Source organism: Prinia subflava, chromosome 5 (genome assembly GCF_021018805.1).
Source record: "Prinia subflava isolate CZ2003 ecotype Zambia chromosome 5, Cam_Psub_1.2, whole genome shotgun sequence".
In the NCBI taxonomy this organism is placed as follows: domain Eukaryota; kingdom Metazoa; phylum Chordata; class Aves; order Passeriformes; family Cisticolidae; genus Prinia; species Prinia subflava.
In genome coordinates, this window is record NC_086251.1 from 11,342,992 (window position 1) to 11,370,776 (window position 27,785).

Genomic DNA, 27,785 nt, shown 5'->3' on the forward strand with positions numbered 1-27,785 from the left:
TCATCCTTTATCAGCAGAGAGACTGGTAAGAAAAAAGGGTAAAAGTAGAACCCTTAATCAACCAAAAAATGTGCCTTCAAAAATATGCAAGACACATCAAAGCAAAGAAGAAGCTTCCTACCTGTGCTTTTTTTTCTTTTATTGATCCATTCAGTTAAGCTATAGAGCATGTTAGAGACTTCTTCTCTTCTCAACTGAAGCCAAAAGACATGTTTTCTCTCTTGCTACAGTGGTTGACAGGAAGCACTGAAACTCTGTTCATAAACAAGCAGCAATTACAAGAAAGCAAAACATGGCCATTATAGGTCTTCTTAATATGTATTATTCCACTCTGCAGCACTTTTGACGTAGTTAAACAGTTGTTTCTATAATCTTCCCAAGTACTTGTGACAGTAGTAACAATTATAGACCCTTCAATGTGAGTTATTCTGTGTCCAGAGATTTTGAGTCTTTTTTTTCTGCACCGCAAGGCCTAACTGAGGAGAGGTGACTTTTTCTGACCTTTCAGTCCTAGAGAGTTTCAGGCTGCTGTTGGGGAGTGTGTGAGCACACGGTTTGAACAGTCCTGTTGTTATCTGTTACAGTGTAAGAATGTGTTTCTAACTCCATACACCCTCATCAGCCAGTTTCCCAGTAGTCTGCTACAGCACAGCCACCATTCACATGCTCAGTATAGCAGAACAGAGGCTTGTCCTGCATGGAGGGGATGCTCAACACAGAGGCTTTATTCAGAACAAGACAGAAGTGCTTGACTGTGTTAGAACAGCAGCCTGTCTGGGCCCATGTGCAGGGCCAGTCTCCTGCAGTGAAAGGAGGTATTCTAGGGACATTGTGGGAACCCAGACACTTCCTGTTGTCTCTTCTCACTTTCCTCCAGCATCACTGGATTAAAGAGCACACTTCTGCCTATTTCCTGTAGCATTTGCTTGGATACAATTATCTGTGATACTATTCCCCTGCTAGTTTCAGTGGCTGCCTCCTATCCCATCTCACCCCCCTCTCCCCCGCCCCCCACATTGTAATATTGCAGGATTGCAATATTGACACTTGACATTCATTCACCTTATCAACCCCCTTAGTGATTCTCAGGACTCTTCCTGATGATGTTCAATATACTGACTGATTGCTGCTGCTGGAAACTGAGCTAGAAGGTCACTTTTCTTCCTCAGCATCTCTGAAGTGGCTTATCACACAGTTCCAGTCCCTTTCTCCATCACAGATTTTTTTTTCTCTCCATTCCCATTTATCTTGAATACATGAGAGCTGTCAGAGTTAAAATCCAGTCTAATTTAGCAACTGGTGGCTTCAAGGTGTTGTGGTTTTAATCAGAAAACAATGGAATCCTAACTGTAAAACAAAACTAGATCTGGAACAGAATTTGAAATAGCATTTTGAAACCCTTTCCAGACATACTTACATATGAAATCTACTATTTCAAAATACTAATTTGACTGAAATCTGGAATCCCCTAGCAACAATTTGTGCATTAGAAGGATGCTTTATACTGGATTTTGCACAGGCCTGTGTCCTAGGACTGAGGGAAGGGTGCCCTGGCTGCTCAGTGCTGCTCTTTAGGTTCCCAGTGGGCTTGTTCACTTCGGAGTCTCCTCCAGCGATCTCCAGGCTTTAATGGAAGAGGGCTGACATATGTGTGGGTTGCATGGTTATTACTGATGCCATGCCCTGGAGGTGACAGCAGGCCTGTTTCTCAAGCCTGGGCAGGAGTGCTTACTTGTCTGTGTTTCTGTGCTTCCATGATCTATATGAAGCCCCCAAAGTAATGTCCTGGCTGAAGGGCCGTGATGTGCCCCAACTAATGAATCCCTGTGTATCCAGGAGAGAGCAAAGTTTACCAGCACTGATTCCAAACCATTTCAACTACTTATTTTAAGCCCATTTTGAACAAAGGGTTGAATCTTCTATATCAGAATCATAAAGAATATCATTTTTGAAGAAACTTCACAGTCATAGAGATGAAAAGAAATATATTGATGGATGTTCCATTTTTCAATGCCTGGTTGAGTTATACTGCAGGACTAAAAATAAAATTTAAAAATCCCTCAGATCATCCAAGAGAGCTTTACAATCTTTTAAAAGCCATTTCTACTGTCTCTAGCTTCCTCAGGTAGAATATGAAGCATCCTTTCACAACAGATATTCAACTCAAGAAAATATGATACTTTTTTCTTGTGTGAGTGTTTTTGGATTATATGTTATAACGAAAACCTTTTGCAACATGCCATTCATCAAAATAAGAGAACTTGTATTACATTGTGTGTATGTTACCTAATGTAGAGACAATGTAGAGTAAATAAAACTTTGATTTCAATCCAAGATTGTTTTTTCCTAAAAATAATCCTGTCTGTATGTAAGAATTAGATGTACAGCTTCAGTTCTTTGATTGTGGAAGCTGACAGTTCATACCTGACTACTACTGAGATGATGTTGCTTATGCCTGAGGTAGACAAACAGGTCAATCTGACTCAGCACACTGTCCTGATTCCTGTCTTTGAAAGAGCTCTCTGTGTAGAAATGAAGTGCACATCTCTCCAACTGTGAGTTCTCCTGAAAAGCCACTACTTGTCTTTTCAAACTTCAGCCTTCTTTACTCTTCAATAAATAGGTCCTTCCTGCAGCACAGGAGCCAGTGTTCTCCTTTTATCTCTTCATGTCACACCTTGAAGACACTATTTTCTCAAACAGTGTTACTACTGTTCTCGTTTTGCCAGAGTGGCAAAAGTGGTACCAGGATAGTTCTTTTCTCCATCTCCTTGGAATATGTAAAGGTATTGTGCTGTTCCTGCTTTTTCTGAGTAAATCTCAGGAGGAATGAAAAATCTGAGTCTCTGCCTTACTCAGCGTATTGAGTAACCAGCCCAGAGCAGCTATAAAACACTTTTAAAGCCAGGCCTCCCTCCCCACTGGCAGCAGTTCTGTGCCACTGGCTCTCATTTTAGGGTGATTTGTTTGCTTCAGGAGGCAGCAGATGGCAGCAAAGTCGTACAGATGCACCAAGAGAAGGAAAATATCTTCGGGTGTACACTCTAACAACATTCCATGGGAAAAATGTATCATTTCTTTGTCTGTCTTGCAGTGTGGTTAAGACAATAAATCAGGTTTGTTGGCCCTCCTGCACTTGTAACATAAGGGGTTGTTTTTCTCCCATTGCCAGGAGTTAATGAACTCAGGTTGGGGTGAGAAGATATGAATTATTTCTCAGTAAATCATCCTCACTCAGTAGGACTCACTTCTTTGTGCAAATCTTTTTATATCCTTCATTAAATAGATACTGATGGCCTTGTGTAAATGTTACAATAAAGTGTTGGTGTGTGCACTTCGACTGACTGCCAGTCTCCGCTGTGAGCTGTGGAATTCCTCTCTTGAGCTGTCCAGATACATCTTTTTCCAACACTTCAAAATGGGTAGCAAGATTTATTTTTAAACATAAAGAGAAAAAAGAGGAGGAAGGGAATGCTGTTATTTAAAGTCTTAGTGTTTAAAATACTCCAAAGTCCTACCGCATTAAATAAAAAATTAAGTCTGGGTTTTGGACAAGAACACTGGAAGTTTCTGGGATTCCATCTCTGCTCATGAACACATTTAGTGATGCACTTGACCCATGTATGTTTGGTGAAGTTATCACTGTCAGCAGCACCACATCCACTTAGAGCAGCAGCAATAAGCATATATTGCTGAAATAAATTCAGATTGAATGGAAAGTCTGCATTTTTTTCCTTCTTTTTGACAAAGATCCCATTCCTTACTTGCATATTTTGGCAGTTTCTTCAGTGTTCAAAACCAGAAATTGGGAATAAATGAAGTAAAAAGCAAAATTTAAAATACAGTCTTTTGGTAAAAAAATAGACATTTTGAAGGAAAGCTGAGGCTTAGATTTTCTTCCTGCCGAGGTCAGTAGAAGTTTTGGTTCAATTAGACGAGCTCTGTCCCAGGCCTAGGATTTGGTGCTAAAATTCCTGTCTGGCTCCCCAGTTTGTCACATCAGTTTGTCTGATGTAGGCAATAAGGAGACTAAAGATATATGCCAGTTGCATATTTTTCATGTTGTTTATCAATAAAGGCCAGACTATGAATGTGTTCCTTAGACTGAATGAAATGAAAGGCTGCACAGCCTTGAGAAAAAATTACTTAGAAAAAGTGACTTAAAATCCCTCACTTTTCCCTTGTCTCCAAAGAGAACAGACATGCTTTACAAGGTGAATCTGTCTTCTTCCAGTGTGCAGTTCAGACCTGCTCCTGAGCCCTTGTGAACAGGCAGGGAAGTGTGGTGGCCTCTGAGAGTTTGGTGCTTTCCAGCAGAGAGACACCAGAACTGGGTCACGTCAGAGGAAATGAGGAGCTCACACACCCTTCTGTGCTGAGCTGTAACAGTGGTGGCATGAGTTACACTGTGCCTTTCAGTCTTGGAGTGATTCAGCTTCATGGAACTCCTGTCACAGTAATCATCTCTTAAAAGGACAATAAGCGTGTTTGTTTGATGAACTGCTCAATCTGTTCCTGAACAAACAGATAAGATCCGGTTTGTTTATTCTCCCCTTGCTGCCCATACTGCTGGACATCAGAGATTAAGACACAGACATTTGTTTGTTTTTACATCATGTTAGAAAAGTATGAAGAAAATATAAACCTTTTTATATCAGTTGATGAAAAAGTTGCACATAATTTTCAAAGAAGTGACAGCTTTCAGAAAGTATACTTATTTTGCAAACTTATTCTAAAGTCAGAACTTATTACAAAATATGTGCTTTCAGTGGGTAGAACAGATCTTTCTTGACTTTGGAAAACCTCAGGATTTTGTAAGTGGATGAGAGACTCAAGGAGGTCTAGTTAAATATTTTGTAAATGTTATCAAGGAATCAAAAGTTTAAAAAAATCATTTGGCATCCTCACTGCTGTTGTGTTTGCTGGGAATGTTGCATTCAAGACACTCCAGTCTTATCAAATCATTAACATTGATTCTAGGCTTGATGGGACTGTTTGTTTTTCATTTGGAGACATTATGAAGCATTTTGACTAGTGTAGATAGCTTGTAGTAAAAAGACTTTTACATAGTAAAGTTCTTTACGTCATGAACAAATTATGCTCCTTCTTCTCAGGGAGGATACATGGCCTCACTCCAAGGAATTAAGTATTTAAAAATTAAAACAATTTCAAAGCTGACACAAATTATTTGGTGAAAAAAGCCCTGTTCCTTAAAAAATATTTAGATAATAAAAGCAAACCCTTGTGAATGCAATAAACAAATTTTAGTTAGACATAATTAGATTTACTTATTGGTTGTACTCAGTCGTGCTGGAACTCTTTCTCCTGATGCCTGTGTGCTTTACACTACTTAAGCATGATGTGAGATAATATGAAACGGTGAATTGACAGTACAAGGAAACTATTTGGATGGCTGTCTGGAGTTGCCATTATTTACTTTAATTATGACTTGCTGTCCTTTGGGTACTCAACGAGCCAGAAAAGCCTTCATATATGCCAAAGTGCTCATTAGTATTCCCCTTTCTGTCATCGTGCTTGCAGAAAGAGTTTACATCTGGCACCTGATTGCAGTTCTTCTTAGCATGGACCTCTCGAGATGCTTTGCAGATTTTGATAATCATCTGAAAGTACACCAGTGTCTCTACTTTTTGGATGCAGTAGAAGTTGTTCCTAGGTAACAGTGGAAGAACTCTGACCACTTTCTGATGCAGCAGGAGAACAAGCAATTTTTGTGTTTGTTCACATGACATGGCTGCTTAAGGAAAATTTTGCGGTACCAACTGGAGAAAGAGAAATAATTGTTTTCCTCTCTCAGGTTAGGGTACCTGTACTAAGGCTTCATGGGGAAGTCCTTGGATATCAGCATTTTAGGCACCTTTCCATCATTCCATGTAGAACTAATAATGAAGCCCAAAAATCTTTCTGAAATGAAAATAGCCTTTGGAATTAATTTTGGTAATGAAAATAGTCTACAGAGAAGAATTTTTTTGTCTGCCATAGAGTGTCCCTAGGGTAGGTACAAAGCACAGTAATCACTCATAAAGAATATTCCATGAACTCTTCTGGCACTTCACTGTGGAGGCTGTGCTGAGAATGGTGACCACTCCTTTGGCATCTGCTCTTGAACAGACTGGTGGACAAGGATGAATTCCTGCTCCAATACATATTTACCATTGCAAAACTTAATTTTAATTTAGAACTTTGTTTGAACTTCAAGTCATGTTTTTAGCAGCCTTTGAAATACTGTCCTGAGGGACACCAGACTGTTCTTAGAAACGAATATTTTAACTAAGGTAGTGTGTAAACAGATAGCCCTAATTTTGGAGGCATTTGATGACATCTTCCACTTCTCATCTGTCACATTACAGCATAAGCTGGTTTTGACCTAAGTACAGAGTTCTTCTTGAACTTCTATTACAGGAGGATGCTCACTTGCATGGGCTGTTTCAAAATCTTGCTCTCCCTGAAACCCCAAATCCTTACACTTGTCAGAGATTTTAATCCAGATCATGGATGAACTTTAGCCACTATTTAAACATTCATGTCCAACATTTTTCTCTGTGGGATGAAGTGAAAAGATGCTTCAGCAGGATTTTTCAGTAGCATTCTCTGCTTGAGCAGGAGGAAGAGCTTTCACCTGGGCAACTTACACCTGGGTCTGGTGAGAAATGGATGAGAAGAGAGGATGCTGTCTTGATATATTCTACCCCTTATAAACCCATTCCCTGAAACCTGAGGGAAATGAGACAGGGGTACGGTGCTTGCCGTGCAGTGGGAAAGAGTTCCTGCCTGCCATTCTCCTGCTCTGCTACTCTCCTCCAGCCTAGGTTAGCCAAAATCCACTGACATCATGTTTCCAGGGTTTCCTTGTCTGCTCTTTACACTCAAAGCGTGTGACATCTTTGGGCTACTTTCTGACATGTCTCCTTCAGCAGTGTTTTTGCTTTAAAAACACATGGTGTCAAAGATTGGTGAGGGAATGGGGGAAACTAAAAAAAAACCAAGTCTTTCTTTGGTTGCTATTTTTTGCAGAGAGTTTTTATTCTTACAGGCACGGCAGGTGGTGCTCTTGGTCCTTCTAAACACAAGTTGAACTTCTTAAACTCCAATCAAGTCAGAATTGTGCCATCCTGCAGCAGATGGCTGGTTTGAGCCCTGTCTGGTTCAGGACAGGGTCTTTCAGCTTTGAGTGAAGTGTTTTCCACCAGTGAAGAGGGAAGGAGGGAAGAAAAGGTACTTTACAGAGGTTTCTGCAGGAAATTAAGAAAAAAGATGAGTACAAACAAAAGGAACTAGTTGTCAAGTACATTCTTACCCACACCGTAGACTTTTGTCCCAAATGTAGATGGCAAAATATTAACTGTAGAAACTATAAAGAAAACATTGTAGCTATTAAATTGGATTATTCTGTTGCCGTTGTTTTTTTGTGCTGTGTACATTAAGTAGGATTACGCTTTTACCTACACATTGTAATTTCTCACCACAAAACTTGTAACAGCAACAATTCTAATTTCCAGGTTTTCCTGAGAATAGCCACTTGCTTGTTTCTCAGCTGGCAGCTATACCCTGTGCTGAAGACTATGCATTTGTGTCATCCCTTACATCATGCAAAATCTGGATCAGAAAGGCCATTGGCAGGAGACAGGTAAATTCTCTTCCAGCTGTTAATAAATAGGTAATTAAAACTGGCAAAGTGTCACTATCTTTTTCTTTTCTTTTCTTTTCTTTTCTTTTCTTTTCTTTTCTTTTCTTTTCTTTTCTTTTCTTTTCTTTTCTTTTCTTTTCTTTTCTTTTCTTTTCTTTTCTTAATGTTTCAAGTGGAAAACCCACTTGAAACCCACTGAAATTCTGTCAGGATTTCAGAAATCTTAGTTGAAAGTGCTTAGAAAGTAACTAAAATAGGCAATTCTGAGCAGAACTTCGAAGCCTGGAAAGAAAAATCATGAATACATGCCAAGCATCTCATCACTAGATCCCTACCCAAAGTTTTTGCAGCAGTTTCCTGGAAAGGTGTCACTGCCAGTTCAATTTTTCTTGTAAATACATTTTCTTGAGGAATTTAATATTAGGTAAAAAAAAAAAAAAAAAAAAAAAACTTGAATCCCCACTTCATTTATTCTAGTGGCATTGAGTTCTGCTGTTCCACAGTCCTCTCCTGTATATGTCAACTTTTATATGTTCAGAGATATGGTAAAATAGAGGAAATGCTATGTTTCACCCAATAAGTTATTCAGATACAGTTTTTTAGGTTGTAGGTTTGTTTTCTTGGAGTGCAAGGAGTAGACACCAATAGATGGTGCTGGTGGTGCATTAATAAGGTTCAGTTTCACATTTGTTTTTTGGTCAGTGCTTGGAATTTGTTTAAAAAAAAGAGAAAGAGAGAGAGAGAGAGAAGAAAACAAAACAACAAAATCCCTCATGCTAAGCTTTAATCCAAAATGTTCTCCCCACACTGAACCGGTCACCATTTAACTTTAACCTGAACTGTGGCCCAGGAAATCCTTCAACATAAATAACCTTGGAAGCTGCCATGACCATTTTTGGAACGTGCTGTCTCAATAAATCTGTTACTTTGTTGTGCAATGTTGAAGTGTGCAGTTGTTTCTCTGATTAATTAGGGCAAAAAATAAACTTGCATGATCAATCCAAGCTGTGACACATTTCAGCCCTGGCTTGAATGTGTGGGCAGAAAAGAGCCTTAGAGCCTTCTTGACAGACCCGCACAGGAATTTTAGGATGCATTGCTGGCTCGGAGCCTACACCATTTGATGAGATAAGATGGCTGCTAACAAAGTCTGCAATGGAAGAGTTTTGGTCTATCCCAGGACTGCCACTCTAGCCCACATATCCCACGTTTTGGTCTATCCCACATGCCACTCTTGGCATGAGTAGGACTTAACACAGTGAGAAACGATTCGTCTTGACCACTGCCTCACTAAAGACAACATAACTGAAGTGTTTTATGTAATTGTGTTTATTTTATTTCACATATTACCCATGGAGAACAGCTGATACATTCTCTATATCTTTCACCAGTCTGGAATGCAAGATAAAAAAAGGTATGGAAAAAGAGTTTAACTTTTGACATTCATGATATGAAAAATAGAGGGGATACAATGTTTTAAAATGCCCTTATGCAATATATATATATATATAAACCGTATAAAAATAAAATATATTTTTAAAAAAGACATGACACAGAACAATCTTAAATACTAATGCATACCTCATAATACACACACACCGCACTTATAATTAACAAAAACCACGTACAATTGCACTTTTCCTCTCTGTCACGTTCAAGTATATCGCAGTCCCTCCAGGGACTAATGAGAGTCCGATTCCCTGCCGGGTGCACATAACGCAGAGGGTAGAGCAGATGTGGGCCTGTCCTTGCCCACGTCTGACGCGCACCCTCCGACCCTCGGGGCAGAGGGCGAGGCCGGGGCCCGTCGCCCACCGGCGGGTTCCCCTCTGAGCATCCCCTCCTCGGGGCGGCGGGGCTCGGGAGGACTGCGAGGGCCGTCCGGCCCCCTGGAGCAGCGGCGGTACCTTCACGTCCCGGGAGGCAGCTGCTGCGGGAGCCGGCAGTGCCCGGCCCGGCGAGGGCAAGAGTCCGTGGCGGGCGAGGGGCACAGCACCGCTGTCCTTCTCAGCTCCCCTGCGGAGGGCGCGCCGGGGTCCCGCCCGGCCAGGTGCTCTCCGCAATCCTGGCGGATCTTAACCCGTGCCTCAGTCCATCCGTCGAGGCGGCCTCGGCTGGGTCTTGCCGCGCTCAGACTCCGAGGACGGGGCCGAGGGACTGCGCCTGGCGCCTTCGTGGCCGCCGTCCGGAGTGGGGGGAGAGCGCTGGGCTGCGGCGCTCGGGCAGGGAACGCCGCCGGCGGCCGTAGCCCTGGGGGCTGATCTTGTTTGGAGGGGCGGCATCGTTCCTATCGTTGACGGCCGCCCTGTGGAGCTCATCGACCAGCCAATGCACCGTGCACGTCCCGAAGCGGCACGCCTTTGTTTGGAAGTGAGGGAATCTGTTCATGCTCTGGCGTTGGCGCTTGACGCGGATGTGAGCATCGCCCCGGTTGCTGCAGGAAGAGAGAGCGGGCATGAGAAAAGCGCAGTGGGGGCCCGGAGGAGGGGATCCAGTGGGCAAGGGGAGGGTAGGGAGTCCCCAGGCTGGAGACGAGCTCGTCTCGACGGTGCCCAGCTGCCCCCCAGCAGCCCCGGCTGTGCCCAGCGCGGGAGCGCGGAGCAGAGCGAGCTGCCCCTGCGAGGAGAGGCCCCGCCGGTTTAAGGGTGTTACTTTTCCCTATGCATCCAGGGCTCAATCGCAGGAAAGGCGCTACTATCTCAATCCAGCTAAAGAGCGCGGGGAAAGGAAAGCGGGAGGTTGCTTTCAGCACGATGTGCAGCCCGGGCAGGACCTGCCTCTGGGGCGGGGAGGATCTACAGCGAGAATAACCCTAAACACCCGGAAACGAGGGGACCCCGAAGCTTTCCACTGCCTCGAGCAAATGCTTGAGCCCCGGAAGGGCTGCAATTTACCTGGCAGGCGAGACTCGGGAATCCTCCTTCATGTCCTGGGTGCGTATGAGAGGCAGCACGTCGGCGGCTGCCCCTAGTCCTCGAAGGACGCCTGCAGGCTTCACGTCCCGCTTGGAGCGGCTTAGTGCCCATTTCGTCCATCTGAAAGGGAAAAGGAGAGCCAGTTACCGCAAGTCTGCAGAGCGGGAGCCAAACAAAATACATTCGAGGGGCGAAAATCTTTGCCAGCGCCGAGATTTTTTTTTCCCCCTCCCCTTCGGCCTTCCTGAAAGGGCAGGAGACCTTTAGGAGCTGAGCAATTCCCGCAGGGAATCCAGCGCCTCTGATCGCGGCCGGAGCCAGGCGCGGGGGCTCGGCAGCTCCAGGCGCGGCGAGGGGCACGGGCAGTAGGGCGCGCTCCGATACTCACTTTCTTTTGAACTCTGTCGCTACGTCCACCCTTGCAGCATCCACCCCGAGGAAGGTCACAGTGCCGAGATAGAGCAGGGCTACGTGAACTAGTTTCATTCTGGCTAGGTTCCTGCTGGAGGGAAAAGAACTGTAAGCATGCTTGCTGATAAAAGTTAAGTAAGGACTGTCCTTTATTCCTGGTGATTCCGGAGAGTAGCTCCTTCCCTCGCAGAGCCCCCAGGCTACCGGGGACTTTGTGTCTGATATGAACCAGAAGCTAATATTTGCTCAACAACTTATCGCAGAGTAAACAGCAGAGCCTCCAAAGTTTACGTTTGTCGAGAGTTTAGTTGCAGAGGCGGCTGAAAACCAGCAGGATTTCCAGAATACCCCCACCGGCTTGCACTAGCATTTAGCAAACCCATAAGATAAAAGACAGCTGGCTATCGGACGCATCGTTTCCAAACTCCAGCAAGTGTTTTTCTGCCGGGAAGTTTATTCCCTGATAGCTCCTCTTCCCACTTCACACGTAGAACCAGCTAGTTCTGGATCTTATGCTGTAAACTGCAGCTGATGCCAAGAGCCAGTGCAAGACTCCACAGCATAACTCCAAACTCGTCAAAACAGTCCAAATTTAGTAGAATTTTCCTTGCATTCCACCACCCCTGAATCTTTTGTTGTTGCCAAGGACTGGAAGAAAAAATAGTTCTTACCTGACAGTGAGGATAATCCACTGAGACAAATGTTTTTGTAGTAGAGATCTGAGCTTGCAGGGTTTCCTGAGAAGCAAGAACTCCTCCTTTGTGTGTGTGTGTGAAGTAATCACTGTCGAGCTCTGCGCTCCACTGCTCGCTTTTATAGAGCAGCGCTGAGAAGTGGGTGGACCTTGGCGTGGCTGGGCGATCTCTCTTTTGGCACCCCCGCCCCTTCCTCCCCCCCCCCCCCCCCCATTTGAAGAACTCTTTAAGCATTCTGACCTGGATTGCGGCAACACTGGGGGGAGGGGGGAGAAATAAGATGATTATTGAAAATTGTCTTGAACAACCCCCTTGGTATTTTGTTAATTATAACGGCAGCTTTTAAGATTCTGAGTTCATGGTGCAGCTTGCAAAATCCGATGAGCCCCTCAACCTGTTTTACTTGGGACTGACAGTTTTAACTGCCTATATATAATTATATTTACGCTGTCTGTAGCATAATTTCTCGTTCTAGACATCTTAGCTTCAGGTGGGTGAAAGCAGAGGAGTGGGAACCAGACTCATCCCATTACAAAATCCGTGAAAATCCATCAAATACCAAAGTTCCAAAAATAAACCCATATTTGGACAAAGTGAATTTATAATGAGTAACTGGAATAAGCCTTATTTACATAAGTAAGGAGTGGGCAAATCGGGCATCATTAATAATTATGACTCAACTTGGGTGTATTTTTTATCAAAATGAATTTGATTTACTTGATAGATTTAAGTAGATCGTGATTCAAATGGTTTTGGCAAACGAAGGTTAGAGCCCAGTTCTTTGCCTCGGAATAGAGCAAGTGGCATATTGCTTTGGGGCGAACACAGAGTCACTAAAACGCCTGGGGTTACGGGCGCCGGGAGGATCCGCCGTGCCTTGTGCAATTCCCAATCCTCAAACCTCCAAGGACATGAGTGCAGTTACTTCCCGGCCAGAAAGCTAAACCAGTGTAGGATCGGGGTCTCTAATAGCATTCTCCTGGTTGGCCAGCACCAAAACCTTAGTCTGACCACCTTGTTGTTGGGTTTTTTACAGTCTTTAACATCTTTCCTCCGTGACGCTACAAAAATGCAGAGGTACGGCTTCGCGGGGGATGCTGGAAGGAGCAGCGGATGGACGGTGTCTCCGCTTACTCGTCGCAGTGCAAATTCGGCAGGACCAAGGGACATGCCCCGGGAGACCTGCGCCCTGGGGCGCCAGGGTCCCCTGGCCAGCGCTAGACACTCGGCAGGAAGGAATGAGCTGGTGATATGTTTCTCTCACATCTTGCCCCAAGCAAAATGTTTCAAAATTGTGTGCTCGTGACTGTGCCTTTCTAGATAACCGTGGTGTACAACAACACCCCGGAGAGGTATGTGCAGGGGGATGACGGAAACTTTCCTGCGCACGGCTCACTCATTCTCAGGTGCTCCCTCCCTTCCTCCCCTCGCTCTTCAGCAGCGTCCAGACATCTGGAGGCTTCTGTCACGCATCTACCTGTGCGGGACAGGCTGGCCCGGGAGCCACCATCACCCGGCTGGCAGGGAGGACCAGCACTGCCTGTCGCTGCTCCCTAGCATCGGCCGGCCGCCCTTCTGCCCCTGGCCCCCTGCGCCGCTCTCGCGGGGCCAGACCGTTCCCCGGGCCTGGAGCCGACAGCCGGGCAAGCCCGGATCCGCGGCCCGCCGCACCTGCCCGGCCGAGCGCAGGGCGGGACGCGGAGGCGGTCCCGGAGCGCCAGCGGCCAGCGGGGCTGCCCCGGGCTCGCCCTCGTCCCTCCCGCCCGCAGCCCCGCGGCTGCCCGCGCCTAGGATCGTGCTCTGCAGCAAAAACGTGCAGAGCGAGAGGCTTGGGGGTGGAAACACAGGGTGGAAGAAATGGAAAAATAAGTGGTTTCTAACGGGACCGTATCGAGACTAGAGCTGCAAGACTGCATCAGCCTGTGATGGCTGGATTTTAGACTTCATGAGGCAGTTCAAGTTCATGCGAGTTCAAGCATTCCCTTGATTAGCAGAAGCTGAAACTGATTCTAACTCTTTTCCCGAATGAGAAGGCAGGATTTTATATGATAAGCATTGCTTTGACTCAAATTAAGTCTCTCATTCCGGTAAAAAGAAAGAAGAAATCACGTTTCCTCAAATGCTGGAAAATCCCTCATTAAAATCCTTGGCTTAAACGAGAAGTGTATTTTGTATGCTCTTAGCCAAACAATTCAGAAAAAAAAATCCTAAGTTGATTGAGGAATAGTAATAACAGTAGTAACACAACTCTCATGATTTCCATACTGACTGTAACTATCATCGCAGAGATACAAAATTACTTCATGCAAATTCATGAAGTGGCAAACTCTGACACACGAATGATCAGTTTGTTGCTGACGTGATTTGTGAAAGGACTTCAGCAGGTAAAGCTGGTTCAAATGTACCACAAAACATCATGTTCTTTGTTCAGGTGCTCATTTTTTTCTATGAACTTGCATTCTCATACAGTTTGGAAATGAGCAATAGCCACTGAATTGGTACTATGATGTAACAGTGACCACTTTTAAAAATATTATTCCCTAAATAGTTATTTCCTTAAAAAAACCCCAAAACAACAAAAAACAAAAAACCAACAACAGTTACACAGAATGTTCCATAGCGATATCATTCACAAGCTGTGAGTCTGAGGCAATGCCAAGAAGTTCAGCAAGACCAGTCTGTGATGTGAAATGCAGGATCTCCCAGATGCTGCTTTGTCCATGGCAGGAAGCTGGCCTGGAGGAGCAGCAAGCTCCTGAACCTGATTACTGCTTATCTTGGGTGTACCATTCAACCTCCTGGTGTTGCCATATCCACAGAAGACCTTTCAACAAGTATCTGCTCTGACAGGGTCATGGTGAAGATGAGTTGCTGTTTATAGAGCATTTTATTCAGGCTGAGATTTATTCCAAAAGAAAAGGTCTAAAATCTGTGGGTATCAAAGGGGAATCAGTGTGAGGCAAATATTCGGTGCTGATTATGGAAGAAGACTGTTGTTTGAAGCCAGTGGAAGTGCCTTTGCTTGTTTTACTTTGTTTAAACAAATAGTTCTGAATTCATATGCCATGAGTACAAATAGACTTGATTGTATTTCAGGCTGCATGAAATCAGAGGAAAGATAATACTAGTAGAAGAATGGCACCCCCTGAAGGATCTAAAACCTCAAACAAGCTCCACACAGAAAACCCTTACTCAGGTACCTGCACTCAGCCATTTCTCTCCAATGGCACAGCGACAAAGGGGTGATTCCACTTCTGGTAGTCCCGTTGGAAGTGCTTTGGTGAGCCTTTGTCTGACAGGTTTGAGTACACCAAACAAAGCCTCCGAAGTGAGTGGGAGATGTCTATTGGCAGGGGAAAGCCTGGTCGGGGTCATGACTGCCCCCCTGTTCTGGCACGAGGTGGAGTGACACTGGATAAAGAGACTCCAGGCAGTGTGTGTATCCTCTGTTTCCTGAAGGAGGACTGAACTGTAAAAGCCATTGTGATCACACCTTGTTGGCAAGTACACAATATGAGTGTGGCAACATTGTCTTTTGAGTGCTTTCAGGCTCTTGGAGAGGCTTCAGCCTTGCAATTCTTCCCCTGGGGTAAGTACATGACTAGGTGCTTATTGAGACCCATGCCTTGGTGTCCTCTGTGAGTCCCTGCTTCTCCTGTAAGGACTCAGGCTACCTGCTGCAAGTGAGGGAATTAAGCTTTGGTAGGCTGGATGAGCATTCAGTTTTACTTTTCATTAGACTCTAGGTGAACACTGTGTCTGCTCCACTTCCCCACTTGTCCTGTAAGAATGTAAGATTGCTCTATATTTAAGGGCAGTTGCCTAGAGAAGTTGTGGATGCCACATCCCTGGAAGTATTTGTGGTGTGGGTGTGAGCAACCTTTAAGATGGGTGGGTCTGATGATCTTTAAGATCCCTCCTGACCCAAACCATTCTATGTTTCTGTGAAGTAAATAAGCTCAACTGAACTTCCTATTTCTTATTTAAGATGTGCCACTTATAAATTTATAAGCTTTATAAACTTTGGCTGTACTGATCTAGATGGCAGAAGGAGCAAGGCTGTAAAGTGAGCACTAGCAGTATTGGGAAATCACTAAACAAACATCTTGCTCTTGAACCAGCATTTATTAATGCCCTGGGAAAGGTGTGAGTGATCCTCTCCTGCTAGAGGTGCTGTGTTAAAAGAGCAATGAGATTTTACTACTGCAATTTGTTATTGCATATTGAATCTTTTTATGAGTGCAGATATGATATCTCGAGGGTCCCATTTCAGCTCCAAATTAGGTAATTTCTTAGTGTCTTTAAACTTTCCCTCCAGGTTTAGCTGTACAGAACCTTATTCTTCGCTTTTTGAGAACTGCTGTTTTGTCCTGCAACCATAACGCCTATGCACAACTTAACAAAGGTATTCCTACCTAATTCCTATGTAGAAGAAGTGACTGACCCCACAAAGTGTATCTTTTTCTCAAAGTCAATCAATCAAGGATTCAATCAATCTTGAATCAATCTTTTTGGTGTATATATTATACATTTTTCTTTACTCCTAAACAAGGAAATGTATTAGGATTGGATCTTCACATATAATTTGCTTCAACACAGCTAAATCATGAAGTCGATGACTCCGAGTAGATGTCAACCTCTGCCCTGCACTGAGAAGGCACAAGCGGGAACACTGCTTGAAGCTTCCTGACCAATTTGCATCTGGCAAGACACTGCGTCAGAACGTCCCAGCTAAGAGGTGTAAGAACTGTGTGTTTGAAGCAGAAATGTCTCTGAGACCACTAATGACTGTCTGCTGGGTATCTTGTCAGGGTGCATCATCAGGAGCAAATCAGTTTGCTGCATTTCCACACCCAGCTCGGTACCCACAACTGCTCTTCGCTAGAGTGCACCTCATGTCCTCGGCACTGCATCTCTCTGTGCTGTCGAATGGGACGTACACAGAAGCTTATCAGAGCGTTTTTTGCAGGCTCTGCCAGCTACCCAAGCGCTGTACTGACCGCTCGTTTATCTTCAGCATCTCCCCGACTGCTGGCAAAGCCCACTGTGCTTTCGAGGGCCACGGTGCAAAAGGCGTCTGCCTCATCTGCACGTTATAAATGGCAACACGGCAGCTTCCGGAAGGGACTCGCTGACCGCCCCAGCAGCCACGGCCCGTGCACGGCCCGACACGTCCGAGGCCACGCGGGTCACGCCGAGGCCCTGCCAGCCCCGTGCCCTGCGACCCGCGAGGAGCAGCGAGGCCGCGCCGCGCCGGGCCAGGCAGCACAGCCCGCTCTGGGATGTGCGTGCTGCTGTGAGGGGGCCGGGGCCGAGACCCCCGCGCCGACACTCGGCACCGCCACAGAACCCAGCGGAGCCGCGGGACGGTCCCCCGCGGCGGCACGTCCCGCACACCCCGAACAAAACGTGACCGGGACACATTCTGGAAGCGCAATCCCCGATTTCCCAGGCCGGGCTGGCGGGGCCGGCGTTATCTCGTCGCCGGCTTCTACTTCCGCGGAGCCTCGGCAGGGGTGATGCCCGGCCCCGGCAGCTGCTCGCGGGAGCGGCGAGGTGCAGCCCCGCCATGCACCCGAGTCTCCCCGGGCATGCAGAGCGCTCGGACCCGCCGCCAGTGTCTTTTGTAAGGGAAACGCGCCCCGGACCCGCTGCCCACCGGGCGGCCACCACACAGGGGGAGGCTGCCGGGAGACAAAGCCCCGTGCGGGCGGGGCGCGGAACTCCCTCGCCGGGCCCTCCCCGCCTGCGATAGGCTGCGAAGAGAGGCTGCGAAGAGAGGCCGCGGCGCTGGCAGCGGCGTGCCGGCACGACGGCCGGCCCGGGGCAGCGGTACTGTGGGACAGCCGGGCCGGGCCGCCCCAGCCCCCGCCCAGCCCCGGGGTCACGACGAGCGGTCCGGGCGGCGCGCAGGCGCACGGCGCTCCCGCGCCTCCAACATGGCTGAGGTGGTGCCGTTCCTCCCGCAGCGGGTGCGGAGCAGAGGATGCTGAGCGTGCCCCGAGCCGCCGCCGCAGCCGCTGGGGTGGGGAGGCCGAGGCGCGCCCCGCGCAGCCATGGCCAGGCTGGCCGACTACTTCATCGTGGTGGGCTATGACCACGAGAAGACAGGTAGGTGTGGCTGCGCGCAGCGCTGCCCCGCCGTGCCTGGCCGCTCCCCGCGCTCCTGCCCGGCCCCGGCCTCCGCCCGCCTCCGGCCGGGCCGCGGGAGGAGGAGACTGCGGCGCACACAGGGCGCGCGTCCGGCTGCGGGAGGAGGGGGTGAGGGCAGCGGAGCGAGCCAAGGTTTAATCCCCCTTTCCCGAGAGGGAAGCGGAGGGGCTCCTGCACCCCCGGCCGGGGCAGCCCTGGCCGGCCCCGTCTGCCGGGAGCGGCTGCGGTTCTTTCCCGAAAGCGTGGGCAGGTTTAAACGGGGTCCGTGGCTGTGCCCGGGCCCGGCCCCTGCCCCACGGCCGGACTTGCAGGGCAGGGCCGGTCCCGCCGTGTCCCCACATGTGTCCCGCCGGCTGGGACGCGACAGCCGCGCCTCCCGGGAGAACAAAGGCTGCCGAGGGGCTCGGCGAGCAGCGGGGTTTGCCCCGTCTCGCTGCTCATCCGTCGCCTGTTGAACGGTACCGCGGATCCCCCGGGGAAGCGCCCTAGCACCCGGGAGGCTCTGCAGGAATGGGTCCTTTTCCTAAAGCCTCGGGACACGTTCTGTCTGCTGGGGGAAAGGGAAGCGGTGTTATTTGCTGTTATTTTGTGGGCAAAGAGAGAGTGGTTTCTGTTACGTAACTCTGCGTTACGATACCAGCTTTGTTGCTGCAGAGATCTCAACTCAGTGTTTGAAGTGATTGTCAACTGGTATGTGTTTGTGCTGGATATTTCAAAGCGATCCTTTGAATGTATGTTGTTAATAAACAATATTTTAAATAGTCGAATGTTCCCTAATTTATTTGACTATGCATAAACCAAACAACACTCAAATTTGTTACTCAGAGTAATTCTCTGAAGTAGCAATTGTGTGTAGTCTGTATCTGTTCATTCAAAAAGTGCAGGTAATAAACTCAGACTATGGGATTTTTTTTAAGAAATAGCATTTTTAGAGAAATCATTATATCTGTGTGTTTAAAGATGCAGTGTCTTACAAAGTTCTGCTAAGGGTCTCTTGGATTTTACTGTTCTGCAATTATTATTCTACTAATTGCAGCCTGGTTTCTCCTCCCATCCTATTTGATAATAGGTTTGTCTTAATCGTACTGTCAAAATGAAGACATGTGAAATGGGGAGTATTTTGTATTAAAAATAAAGACCTTCCTTTTTGCCTCTCTCCTGTTTGGAACATTTTCCCTGACAAAGTAGAGAGAACCCAAATCAAAACAAAGAAGCAACAAAAAACCATAGATGTGCTTTTAAGAAGACAAAGCAAGTAGGCTACTTACTTCGTGGGTATGATCAATCTGACAGAGTATGTGAAGTGAAATTACAGACTGCATTGAAAAGCTTTATGTCTGTAAAATATCTTCATCTGTAACATTTAAGTATGTGTTTAACTCCCCATACATATATTGTCTCATGAAGTTTGGTGGAATTGCTTGGTTGGGTGAAATTGAGGAGATTCAGAAACAACTCCTGAACCTTAATTTGAAAAGGTCATGCCCAGAAAGTAACTGTTTAGACTTTATTATTTAAATTACTTGCTGCTTCAATGCTTCATAAGAAAAATGCTTGAAGGAACAACATTCTGTTGAAGACTAGGCATGCATTGTTTTCCAAATTCCTTTACCCCCACATGCAATCCAATAATACATGGAATACTGACCTTTATTTTTTCTTATAAAACTGTAGTTTTTTGATGCATTTATTATGCTTCCTTCTAGATGAAAAGCAGGGGCAAACATTTCTAGGACTATAGACTAGCTACCCTTGAAGCTTTTACAGTTTTAAGTATGTTCCTTTTTTTTCTTTCCTATTTTTTTTCATCTGCAGCTACCTTCTGGCTTGGTTTTAATGTGCTTGATTTTAATGTTGAGTGTAATTACATTTTGTATTGGTTTTTTTTTCCCCTAGGCATAATCTGTGGAATAGCTTTGTATAAACAAGCAAACAAAAATGCTGTACCCTTTCCCCCAACCTGTGTGTCAGCAGCCTTTGGATGATAAGCACTTGTGGTTTATATAGAAGGGTGTTTATGGTAGTGACTGCTCTCCCAGGAGAGCCCCGCTGTCTGCTGGCTCTCCTCTCACTGCTTGCATGGATTTATTTACATGTACCAATATCTGCAGTACCCCTGAAAATGTGGTAAAGGTGCTGATTTCCTGGGCAGGTTATCTGGCTTTACTCAAAGACCAGTCTCTCTAAATATCTAAAATGCAGTGTTTATGCAGCTTAGGAGGAGATTTTTAGATTTTTCTTGCTTTGGAACAACTTTGTTACTGATGCTACAAGTTTTTAACCAGCATAGTCTTCACTTCTAGGGGAAGTGAACAGTTTTATTGTCCTCGAATAAACCAGAGTGTGTGTCCTTTGGGAATCAAGCATGTGAAAGTCCGTTCCTGTTCTGGTCTAGGACTGTGTAAATTGATGTTATAGCATCATTATATAGCACAGTGCTGCCATTCCTATTGTGTTAAATCTTCTGTTGGTTTCCAGCTCACTTTACTATGCTGATCCATCCAAAAGACCTTTCTTGCTCAGTGTGTTACCTGTGTTACTGTATTGTCTTGTCCTTGGATTACTTTTCTGCTAATTTTCCAAACAGCGTTGGCTCACCAGTATGTCAGATGAGTGCTAGTATTGGCATAAAGGAGGGTCAGGAGCATGCTGGAAGACAGATCATTGCACCCTGAATTTATATCAGCTTAAATGGTCCTAGAACCTTGGGCACAAAGATGTTAGTGAGGTGGCTTAATCTCCTGCATGCTCCAAGGAAACTAATGGGAACCCTGGGATAATTTGCCTAACAGGCAGTTTATTCATGCTTGGCAAGATGCACAGAGGCTCTGCCTGAGCAGAGAATGAGTTTTGCTGTTGACAAGTGTCAGTAGAATTGCAGGCACTTAGGAGCTGAGAAGTCTTTGTGTGAAGGATGACCTGATTCACCCAGTTTTCTGTGTTTCAGGTACAGTGGTCTGTATTCCCACTTAAGTTGCTCAGTCTGTGTCTCTCACCGTAAAACTAAGCTCAGATGGATCATCATTTTAATGGCTGTTGTGTATTTTAAGAACTCGTTCTGAGCCATTGCTCAGAACTGCAGCAGCAGTAGCTGCTGTTAGGAGTGCATGTTAAATGTCCTGACAGAGTTGGAAAAAACAGATTTATAAATCTCCCAGCTTTACTAAATCCCTTTTTTTTTTTTGTTCTAACAGTGAAAGCATGAAGGATTTCAGTGATACATAGAGTAAAACAATCAACCTATTTTGCTTTCAGCTGAACCTTGGCTGAGGTAGATAACCACATTTTTCCCCAGCATAACAACACAATATAGAGCTGTTACATAACTGGCTACAAAAGCCAATTAGAGAAGTCTCTGAAAGGAGCAAAGGTGCTACCAACTGTAGACATTCTGGGTTAACAGCTAGGAGAAATCCTAGGAGGCCTTACTCTTTATACGTTTTATTTTTTCATGGATTTTGAAGTGTGTTTGATGTGCTTCACCAAAAAATTCTCATTTAATATGGCTGAATAATGGAATGTGGATGGGATTTTTGAAGAACACAGATGTTTGCAATGATCACAGAAGGGCATGGGAAAATGCCTTTTTTGTTTTGTTTGGTTTTGGTTTTGCTGGTATAAGCCCTAATCATAAATCTGTCCCTAGAATTTACATATAGTGATACTTGGAAAAGGTAAGAGAGAGGACATTCTATCTCTTCCTTAGCTCAGCAGCTGAAAGGTAAGAGTAAAGAAAAAAGGATCCAAAGACTGGATTTGATTAATTACCCAAACATCCGTAGCAGCTTTCCTGTAGGATGCTGTTTTGTATCCAGAAGTTAAAGGAGAAAACCTGTGAGGTGGAGCAAGATATTTTCTGTGAGGTTTGGTCGCTCTTAAGAAGACAGAGAAATAATTGATTGTGTGAGCAGTTCCAATGTGTAGGACAGAAGGCTTGCAACAGTATAGCAGTTTTATTTGGCTGTTGTCACAACTAATAAATGCTGGTATAACATGTGTAGGCTCTGTTGTGGTTGTTTCTGTTCTTATTTTTATCAACTCCTCTTCAGGGAAGCCTTTATTTTGTAACGTAGCTTGGTGTCTCAGAGGACTCTGAAACAAGACAAGTGATTGTTGATGGAGTGGGAGAAATTTCTAAACGGAGTTGTCTGAGTCTTTTATTTTTTTTTTCGTGTGCAGATTTTGCCTGTGAGGAATATAATATCATGAGGATTTTCTGGTGTATTTGCTGTATATTCATTGTTGGGCATTTCACTGAGCTCGTGTGTGTATAAGGAGTGGATGATTGCTTAACGCCATGGCATGCAATCTCTGTGAAACAGAAAATGTAGAAAAATAAGGGAATAAAGCTGTTACTTCAGTGGCTTTCTTATCTGTGCTGAAGCTTAATTTAATTCAAATGCAATCCAGGCAAATCTCAAGGGGATTAAAAAAAGACAAAAACTAGATCCTTCTTATTGTGGCAGGAGAATTCTTGTTTGTAGCTGTAGTGGAATGAAGCATCAGGTATAGTGCTGGAACTGAGCAGAATGCAGAACTGTGTCTGTGTGTTGCTAGGAGGTGACTGTAGTTGGCTATGGCTGGGTAGGGCATGGCAGCCCAAAAACCTTGTACACAGATGAGTTGCTCCAGTAAATGAAATTATCTCTTCCTCCAAACCTCATGCTTTACTTTTCAAATACAACAGATTCCACAATACTATGCTGAAACAGAATGAGGAAAAAAATATTTCCATTGCATGTGGTTTTGTTTGTTATGATTGTGGTGGTGTTAGTTTGTTGGGGTTTTTTTTGGTGAGATAAAGCTCTCTTGAAAGTCTGCTTGGAGGACCCCCAGTATTCTTTGGTAGCATGTGTTCATAAAAGATATTCAAGCAATTTCTTCTAGTACATAGTGTTGACTAAAAAAATTATTTTGGTTTCGGTTTATGGATTTATTATTTTGGAGAAATCTTAAAATCAATAGAGATCGTGTAAATCTTCTTTCCCTCACATGTCTGTAATGAATATTTCTAAAGGGCTTGGGTTTCAGACCCTTTACTCACTTAGTCTTATTATTATAATCACAACAATAATAAAAATATTTTTTTTTCAGCCTTTAATTTTAAACTAAAATATTCGTGGAGTCTGAGTTTTTTTCTCTGTAAGCTATCTTCATTTGTTCTGAAATACAAGGACACAGATTATGTTGAGGGAGGTAGCATTTCCTATATTTGTGACTAAATCGCAGTCAAGGAATTCTCTCTCCCCTGTTCTGGCATGGATTAGCTTTGTGGATTATCTGACAAAAAGACACTTTTCCTGCAGCCTGTTCATGGAAAACAGTTTGTTATGCAAGCCTGAATACTGTGTAAGCCCTGGCCTTCTATAAGCACAATCATATTTTTCAGTGGAGGGATAATGAGGCTGACATGTAACTTCTCCAGTGTCCCAAACATAACAGTCTTGGTTTATAACTGTGAGGAAGAAAATTTTACTGCTCTGGTAGTTCTCTGACATGAATTTAAAGTATCAACTACCTCCCCAATTACTGGTACTCAGAAAGGAAAACCACAATCCTGTGGAATAGTTTGTAAAATGTGTAACAGCAGATTCACAGTTCAGCCTCAATAACTGTCAGTGAAAGTTGTATCCTGCAAATATATGCTTCTGAGTAGGAGATTTTCTTTTGGTTCATCTCTCCTCGTTGCAGTAGTATGAGATTTTCAGGCTCCTTGCTTATATAGTGAAAAAAAAATATTTCTAACAATAGCATTATCACTGTTGATGAGATTAATTTTGTTCTGCTTGGTGTTTTGGGAATTGTTCCATCTATATATGTTTATTGAAATAAATTACTCCTGTGGTGTCAGTGGTATGTTCTGAAGTCAAGGACAAGCCAATTAGTGTTGATTGGGATTTGGCAGCTAAATCCCTGCTCATTGAGCCAAGAACATGCTGGTTATTGCTATCTGCTAGTGACTAGATAGATCATGATTTCATGTCTCTAATGTTTACAGTTCTCAGTTTTCAATCTTCTGCAAACTGAGTACTATGAAAAAATGCCATCATTGAACAGAGCTTGAATTCTTTGTTTCCTTTCTGGTAGTGTTGTGCTCCAGGTGTCAGAGTAACAACAACATTTCCACTGATCTGGACACAGGTGACTGGCTGTCACTCCTGCAGCCAGAACCGGCACTTGGTGACAGTATGGTCTGGGGTTGTGTATGGCTATTGTGGAGGAAGAAAGAGACAGAAAAAACGAACTCATCATAGTTTTGGATACAAATTCAGGATAGTTGCGTGCAAAACCCCTTTGGACCATGGGAGACCTCAGTGGATAAAGAGACAAAGGAATGTTACTGGGCTTATAAAATCAGTCACTCAGTAAGAAATTCAAGGGGGAAGAAGTAGAAGGTAGGAATAAAGTCCTTATCATGCCCTTTTGCTGTAGTCCATATGTTGTTTCCTAGGATTGAAAACCCCAGAAAATCCATTATCTGACACTTGGATCGATCTTCAGCAAGATCGAAAATGTCTTTTTTAAATGTTAGGTTGTCGGGTTGGGTCTGCTGGAGTAGCAACTGGAAGGAAGATGAGACATTCTGGCAGAGGATTTCTCAGACACTAGTGGATGAAAAGGGATGACAGCTCTTCTTTCTGGAACCTTGATTTCAGTTGTGTAAGGTTGTGCATTTGGAAAATGGGTTTTGTTGAGCTCCTTTTGCTGGCTGCTGTAGACAGTGATGCCAGGAGTATGGAGTGTTGTCAGACTCTGTAGTGGGCTGCATGTCACTTCCTTGTGGTTTAGGAACCCTTCTTCATGAGACATTGGCCACTCCTCCTGCTTACTCTATTTGACACATTGTGGTATTTTAGAATACTTTTCTGTCTTCTAGGTTTACTCCAGAAGAATCTCTCCCTTATCATATCTCTCACTTTCTCCCTCTTTCTCTTGCTCTCAGTATCCATTTCATTCTCTCTATTTACTCTGTAGTTTTCTGAGATGAAGTTGTCTTGGCCACTCAGTCTGATTTCTTAGTTTTCATCTCTGAATAAACAGCATCCTATTAATCACATAAGCACCAGGGCCAGGTTTTGTCGCTTCTGTAAATTTTGGGCTTAAAAGCATGTTTGGTAGAATTTTGGTTTAGGGAAAAAAAAAAAAAAAAAAATTAAAAAAAAAAAAAAAATTCCTTTTCTCCCTAATCTTATTTCTTGAAAGCAGAGAAAGTATTTAGTGTGATGTTTTACTGAAATAATTGAGCTGGAAACAGATGTCAACACTGAGACTTTATATGGTGCATTTAGTTCATTTAAGTAAAAAATAACTGAAAATAGTTACAGAGTAAGATAGAGCACCATTAGTGATGCTTATAGCTGTTAGTTATTTGTGTATCTAAAAACTTCACACTCTTGTTTCTTAGTTTGTTATAACTGCACCAGTTAAAGCCCAGTAAACCTTTTAGCTTGACCACTGTGTTCTTGAAGTCTTCCGCAGTTTAAATTTGTACATTTAACATGTGTATTTTTGTTTTGGATGAAGCAATGCAGACACTTATCCTTTTTTGTGACTATTGTTCTCTGAACTGTAAATCTAATTCCTAAATGGCAGTAAGAACAAGCTGTATGTGTAACTAACAAAATACTCAAGACTTGAAAGATGAAATTGTGATCTTGTCATAAATTCAACTGAAATGGAATTTTAAGTCTTGAAATATTGTTGAATGAGCATGCAGTACTTCTAAAGAAAGGTTAAATTAGGAAAGCCATGTTTTTAAATTCTGTTACGCAGACTGCATTTCATATACATGCAAATTGCAATTGCATAAAAATAGAAGAAAGCCACATGCTTTGTTCCTGCAGAGCTGTTTCTTCATAATGAATCTGTTTTCCCAGAAAAACACATAGTAGTGTTATGAAGCTTGTGTGATGACTGGGCTGTTACTGGTCTATGTTGTTGGTATATGCTATTTTTAAACTGGGTTTAATACAAAACATTCTAGTAAAACTTACAAGAGGATTTCCATTTTCCTTCTTGTTTTATAGTTTGTGAAGAGAGAAGTAGTAGATTTGATATTTTTTAAGAATATAGGACTTTTTAAAGAAGGTTTCAAATAAAAATTTGTGATAAAATCAATTTTAAAAGCCTTCCCTAAAATTAAGATTTAAACCCACATTTCCCCACCCCCCCTTTTTTTTTTTTTTTGGTAATTTAATCTACTTAATGTCTTCCTCTTTTAGGCTGCAAGTTCTTAGAATCATCAGTCTGTGAGAGATTTTTTTCCTTCAGTGTATTTTGCTCAGTGGGCTGCCAGGCAGAATTTGCTTTTTGTGAAGTGTCTTAACCTGGGGCCTCTGCCTGAGCCATAGGTTGTGCCCAGCTGCAGCTGAGGAACGAGCTGGAATTTCCTGTTAAGGGAGGGAAGAACTGCTACCTGAGTATTGCCTTTGGGATTTTCCCCACATTTCTTAGAAGTGCAGTTATTGATTTATTCTTGTTTCATGCCTTTCAGGAGCAGGTTGCTTTTGCAAAATAGGAAGCTAATTAGCATGTGGTTCTCATGATCAGTAAGTTTCAGCAGTGTTAGAAAGCTCAAAGTCTGGAATGGATGCTTTAGTGGTATTTCCAAAACAAATAAGATAACAAGGCATACAAGCAGAAAAAAAGGATGTAGTAATGAATATTCGGTTTGTGTTTAGAAATCCATGCAAGTGTCAAAGTGTTGCAGAGGAATGTTTTTTCTCTGGGTATTTTATAGTGACTAAAACTGAAGTGCTTATTTTCAGTGATAAATTCTGATCCACTTTGCTAAAGTGAGTTAAGATAATGCCTATGATGGTCTCAGATTGGCCCTTTAGCTGGAGACAGCTGCCCCTACAGCAGTTCTAGACACTGGTGCCAGTTCTGTGGTACTCCCACTCATGAGCTGGGGTTTTGACTCAGGCTACCTGTAAGCATGCTGAGGCACCTGGATTTGTGCTGACACTGGATGTTCCCTTTTCCAGCTCTGACGGGTTGATTCTTTCCAGCAGGGAAGCAGCAGAGAGAACCGAAACATTCCAAAGCCCCTCACTAGGTTGTCAGCCTGCAGCTGTGATGGTGCTGCAGTTCAGCAGGACAGCCAAAGCAAGTGACGTGTTGTTTCAGCTACAAGCAACTGAAAAGAAAACAGAGCCATAGGGAGCCATGTTTGTGATTTGGAATTCAAAAGTCTTTCAAAAGATTCTCTTTCCTGTTTGATTAATGTGCATAAATAATGATACCAGGTTTGCCACTGAGAAAACAATGTCTGTTCAAGTTGTGATACTTTTGTGAGGTGGTTGTTTCAGTACTGTGTTTTCCAAATATTTTGTTTATAGTGTTTATTATTTAAAGAGATGAGATCATACATATTTCACAAAATCTCATGGAGACTGGTTTTTATCACTTTGTTCTCTTTTGCCACATGGTATCTTTTTGGAAGAGGCAAGACTGTCACTCATTTTTTGTGACAGAGTGGTCTTGAAAAGAACTCAGAAAACATGCTCTCTGCCTTTCTGACCTTGTAAGATGTTTTTGCATTCTTACAAAATTGTTTACGTGCTTTTTTTTTTTTTTTTTTTTTTTTTTTTTTTTTTTTTTTTTTAATATATACAAAAATGTGGCCAGTGTTTAGTAAATAGCCTTTTTTGGGAAACAACAGTTCAAGAACATGTGGGTTCCCTGGTCTAGTCTTTAGACATAGTTACTGATAATTGTAGCTGCTCTTCTTGCTGATAGCCTACTAGAAGATAGAAGGTAGCAATTTACATCCATACTCAGTTCTAATAAAAATGAGGATTGTTGCTCTTTACAGTGAGGTAGGATTTGAGAGGCCTAACTCAGAACTCTATTGTTTTCATAAACTGTTGTTTTCTTGAGAATATGCTTACCATTATTTGAAGCTAGAAAACCCAGAGGTAAGATTCAGATAAAAGTAATAATAACAATAATATTTTCTTAAAG

At 43.8% G+C, this 27,785-nt stretch overlaps 2 protein-coding genes across 8 annotated transcripts in view; one reads left to right on the forward strand and one right to left on the reverse strand.

Annotated features, from left to right (window-relative positions):
- Positions 1–7,705: 7,705 nt before the first annotated feature.
- ADM (adrenomedullin) lies at positions 7,706–11,775 on the reverse strand. Of its 2 annotated transcripts, none has more exons than XM_063398002.1 (4): positions 11,643–11,775; positions 10,949–11,059; positions 10,540–10,680; positions 7,706–10,079 (listed from the first exon to the last, which is right to left on the reverse strand). In XM_063398002.1, the coding sequence occupies exons 2-4, from the start codon at positions 11,044–11,046 to the stop codon at positions 9,776–9,778; spliced, it is 543 nt and encodes a 180-aa protein (XP_063254072.1). In that variant the 5' UTR covers positions 11,047–11,059; positions 11,643–11,775; the 3' UTR covers positions 7,706–9,775. The 2 variants fall into 2 exon arrangements, with proteins under 2 accessions (XP_063254072.1, XP_063254073.1); XM_063398003.1 differs by having other exon boundaries at positions 10,949–11,062; positions 11,643–11,771.
- Positions 11,776–17,587: 5,812 nt separating this feature from the next.
- The window catches only part of SBF2 (SET binding factor 2), a 239,568-nt gene continuing 229,370 nt past the window's right edge, over positions 17,588–27,785 (forward strand). For all 6 annotated transcript variants that reach the window (XM_063398004.1, XM_063398006.1, XM_063398008.1 and 3 more), the window contains exon 1: positions 17,588–17,777. In XM_063398004.1, the coding sequence (XP_063254074.1) occupies positions 17,723–17,777 (55 nt within the window). In that variant the 5' untranslated portion in view covers positions 17,588–17,722. The remainder of the gene's footprint in view (positions 17,778–27,785) is intronic.

Excerpts from the sequence above, each read along its gene's own strand:
- ADM (XM_063398002.1), bottom strand. The coding sequence starts at position 11,046 with ATGAAACTAGTTCACGTAGCCCTGCTCTATCTCGGCACTGTGACCTTC. Across the intron at positions 10,681-10,948 it reads GCGACAGAGTTCAAAAGAAA|ATGGACGAAATGGGCACTAA; the intron begins GTGAGTATCGGA and ends TTTCCCTTTCAG. Across the intron at positions 10,080-10,539 it reads TCCCGAGTCTCGCCTGCCAG|CAACCGGGGCGATGCTCACA; the intron begins GTAAATTGCAGC and ends CTCTTCCTGCAG.